This window comes from Malus domestica, chromosome 11 (assembly GCF_042453785.1).
Source record: "Malus domestica chromosome 11, GDT2T_hap1".
Classification (NCBI taxonomy): domain Eukaryota; kingdom Viridiplantae; phylum Streptophyta; class Magnoliopsida; order Rosales; family Rosaceae; genus Malus; species Malus domestica.
This window is the reverse complement of record NC_091671.1, coordinates 20329978-20333766: the sequence shown is the minus strand read 5'-3', so window position 1 is coordinate 20333766 and position 3789 is coordinate 20329978. Positions and strand designations below refer to the sequence as shown.

At 45.2% G+C, this 3789-nt stretch overlaps 1 protein-coding gene across 1 annotated transcript; it reads left to right on the top strand.

Annotated features, from left to right (window-relative positions):
- Positions 1 to 2328: 2328 nt before the first annotated feature.
- LOC139189478 (uncharacterized) lies at positions 2329 to 3444 on the top strand. The gene is made up of 3 exons (XM_070808432.1): positions 2329 to 2598; positions 2740 to 2934; positions 3127 to 3444. Exons 1-3 carry the CDS (start codon positions 2329 to 2331, stop codon positions 3442 to 3444), a joined length of 783 nt encoding a protein of 260 aa, XP_070664533.1.
- The last annotated feature ends 345 nt before the right edge of the window (positions 3445 to 3789 follow it).

The window sequence follows — 3789 nt, the reverse complement described above, 5'->3', positions numbered from 1 at the left end:
AAGTTGCTCAAGACGAATGCAGTTTTACCTCTGACACAGCTAGGCGACGCTAAGGTTGCAAGACTACCACAAGGCTTCATAAAAGCTCTACCAAAAGGGGTGGAACCAAGCTTTCTCCCAACCAAGAGGACTGAAGAAGGTTTTGATCTAAACGCCTACAAACTCATGTCGAAAGCTGGGTACGACTTCGTTTCTTCTTCAAATCCTGGAAAGAAGGTTTCAAACACCGTCAACAATAAAGAACGTGACCTCACCGAGACTCAAAAGAAGTTGAAGAAACATGGTTATGGAGTTGACAACGACAAAGCTGGACTTGGCTTCACACCAAATGCACCAGTGAAGATTTTAAGCAAAGCAAAAAATGCTAGCACTCAACACATCAGCGTGAGCATTGAACAAGATCCAGAGGACCCTAATCCGCCCCTCGGACTTCGGTCTTCGATAGGATGAATCGTTCAAGACCTAGAACGTCAACACTTAATCCCATTGGTGGTCAAAATCGAACCTCCGTCTTCAAGACGCTTGACAGGCCAACATCACAAAGCTCTGTTTTTGAAAGGTTGTCAAAGCCTAAGAAGCAAAGCCACACGACCAACTCTCTTTCTCATCGGTCGACTTTGGAAAGACTTGAAGACAACATGAAGTTTTTTAGAAATAGGGAGACAACGTTAAAGGAAGAAAAGCTCGACAGGCTAGCAGAAAAAGGCGATATTCGAAGCTCAATTCCTTCAAGGATGAAGCGCCAAGCAATCTTGGAGGTTGACACAAATGGACCACTGAAAGTAAGAAGGCGCACCATCATCCACACTAGACAATCTTCATGCCAACAAGCCCAAGAGGATGACACTGAAAGGGAGATCCAAGACATCTTCCCTGTCACGATCCGAAAAGATAAAGGAGATGAAATCCCTAAGGAAGACGTCACTTCTGGCTCTTTCGACTCAAAGTCGTCGCCTCGATCACTGGGGGCATGCTCCAAGTCAAGCAAAGTTGAAGGATGGACTCATGTCGCTTCAAATAAATTACGCATGAAGCCTACGTCGCATCCATAAATGCACCAGTAGAAAAAGGGGGCAAGAAACCATTGTTAATACACTTTCAAGCTTGGATGAAGTTGAGATTGACAACATGATCGAAGGTGATCTAATTCAAGAGGTCATGGACGCGGGACGGAACTTAAATGTTGCTTTTAAAAAATCAGGGGAACTCCGCGCAAAAGGACGACACTGAAGAGGAAGTCCAAGATGTCTTTTACATCACGATCCAAGAAAGCAAAGAAGACCAGATCCCCGAAGAAGATGTCATTGCTGTGCCGCCACAACTTGAGGATGAGAGGCAAGCCACGGTTGATGATCTCAAGGAGCTCAACTTAGGCACAAAAGAGGAGCAGAAACCTATCTTCGTAAGTGCGCTACTAAGTGCGGACGAGATAAAGGAGTATTACCAATTGTTATCAGAGTACAAAGGCGTCTTTGCTTGGACTTACAAGGAAATGCTCGGCCTTGACCCTGTCATCGCTGTGCATCATCTTGCAGTCAAACCTGGAACGCGACCGATAAAGCAAAATCAAAGGCGCTATCGATCCGAGCTCATTCCACAAATCGAGGCAGATATTGACAAGCTAACGAAGTAGGCTTCATTCGAGAGGTGCAATACCTCAAGTGGATCTCCAACATCATCATCATCCTTAAGAAATCTGGATAAATACGTGTTTACGTAGACTTCCGGGACCTCAATGACGCTTGCCCGAAAGACGACTTTCCCTTGCCAATCATCGAAATCATGGTGGACGCAACCACTGGCCACAAGGCACTGTCATTCATGGACGACTCTTTTGGATACAATCAAATTCGTATGGCTCTCGAAGACGAGGAGCTAACAGCCTTCCGCACTCCAAAATGTATCTACTGCTACAAGGTGATGCCCTTTGGTCTGAAGAACGCTGAAGCTACATATCAACGTGCAATGCAGAAAATCTTCAATGACATTCTACACAAAAGCGTAGAATGTTACGTAGATGATGTGGTGGTCAAGACAAAGAAAAGATCAGACCATTTGAAGGATTTACGAATAGTGTTCGAAAAGCTGCGAAAATACAACCTCAAGATGAACCCATTAAAATATGCATTTGGCGTCACCTCCAAAAAGTTCTTTGGCTTCATTCTCAAGCACCGTGGTATTGAAGTGGACTAATAAAAAATCAAGGCCATTCAAAGCATGCCTGAGCCAAGAAACCTGCACGAGCTGAAAAGTCTACAAGTACGGCTAGCCTTCATCAGATGCTTAATCTCCAACCTTGCAGGGCGTTGTCAACTGTTTAGCCGACTCATGAAGAAGGATATTCCGTTTGTATGGGACGAAGCATGCCATAATGCTTTTGAAAGCATAAAAAAGTATTTGTCAAGTCCACCTGTCTTGGGGCCGCCTGTGCCCGGGAAACCACTCATATTGTACATCGCCGCTCAGGAAAGTTCAATTGGAGCACTTTTGGTGCAAGAGATTGAATCCCAGAAAGAAGGAGCGCTCTACTACCTCAGCCAAACTCTCACGGGCGTCGAGTTGAACTACTCCCCAATAGAAAAGATATGCCTTGCCTTAGTGTTCACCATCTAAAAACTCAGGCATTACATGCATGCTTACACCATCCACTTGGTTGCCAAAGCTGACCTGGTCAAATACGTCATGTCCAAACCAGTCTTGACGGGGTGACTCGCTAAATAGGTGTTGCTTCTTAACCAGTATGAGATCATCTACATCTCAGCTAAAGCCGTCAATGGACAAGCGCTAGCAGACTTTCATGCCGATCACCCAATCCCAGCTGATTGGAAAATCTCAGACGACTTGCCTGTCGAGGAAGTGTTCTACATTGACATCTTCCCGACATGGATGATGTTCTTCGACGGATCTGCACGAGCAGACGGAGCAGGGGCAGGAGTAGTATTCATGTCGCCACAAAGGCAGATATTACCTTATTCCTTTTAACTAAGCGAATTATGCTCCAACAACGTCGCTGAGTACCAAGCACTGATCATCGGACTCCAAATGGCGATCAACATATGAATCACAGCCCTTGAGGTATTTGGCGACTCCAAGCTCATAATCAATTAACTCTTAACTGAATATGAGGTGAGGAAAGATGATCTCATCCCATACTTCTGGCTGGCAACTCAACTGCTACAAGATTTTGAGACTGTAACACTAGAACATGTGCCAAGAAAAGAAAATCAAATGGCATACGCTCTTGCCAACCTAGCCTCAAGCATGACATTAGGAGAAGACGAAGCTGCAGACGTGCCAATTTGCCAAAGATGGGTGATCCCCCTCATCATCGAAATGCTACTGGATGATACAAATGTCATCTCAGTACTTCCAGTCGATGTTGAAGAGTGGAGACAACCGTTGATCGACTACTTAGAGCATGGAAAACTTCCAGATGCTCCTTGACACCGCTCTGAAATACGCCAACGAGCACCTCGCTTCCTTTACTACAAAGAAACACTCTACCGGTGCTTTTTTGAATGAGTACTTCTAAGATGCCTAGGTGAGGAACAAGTTAATCAAGCCATGGAAGAAGCACACTCAGGCGTATGCGGGGAGCATCAATCTGGACAAAAGCTACATTTCCAGCTCAAAAGAATAGGTTATTACTGGCCAAGCATGGTGAATGACTGCCTGAAACATGCCAAAAGGTGCTAAGCCTGCCAATTCCACGCCAACTTCATTCATCAACTATCTGAGCCATTACACCCTATAACTGCTTCATGGCCATTCGATGCATGGGGATTGGAC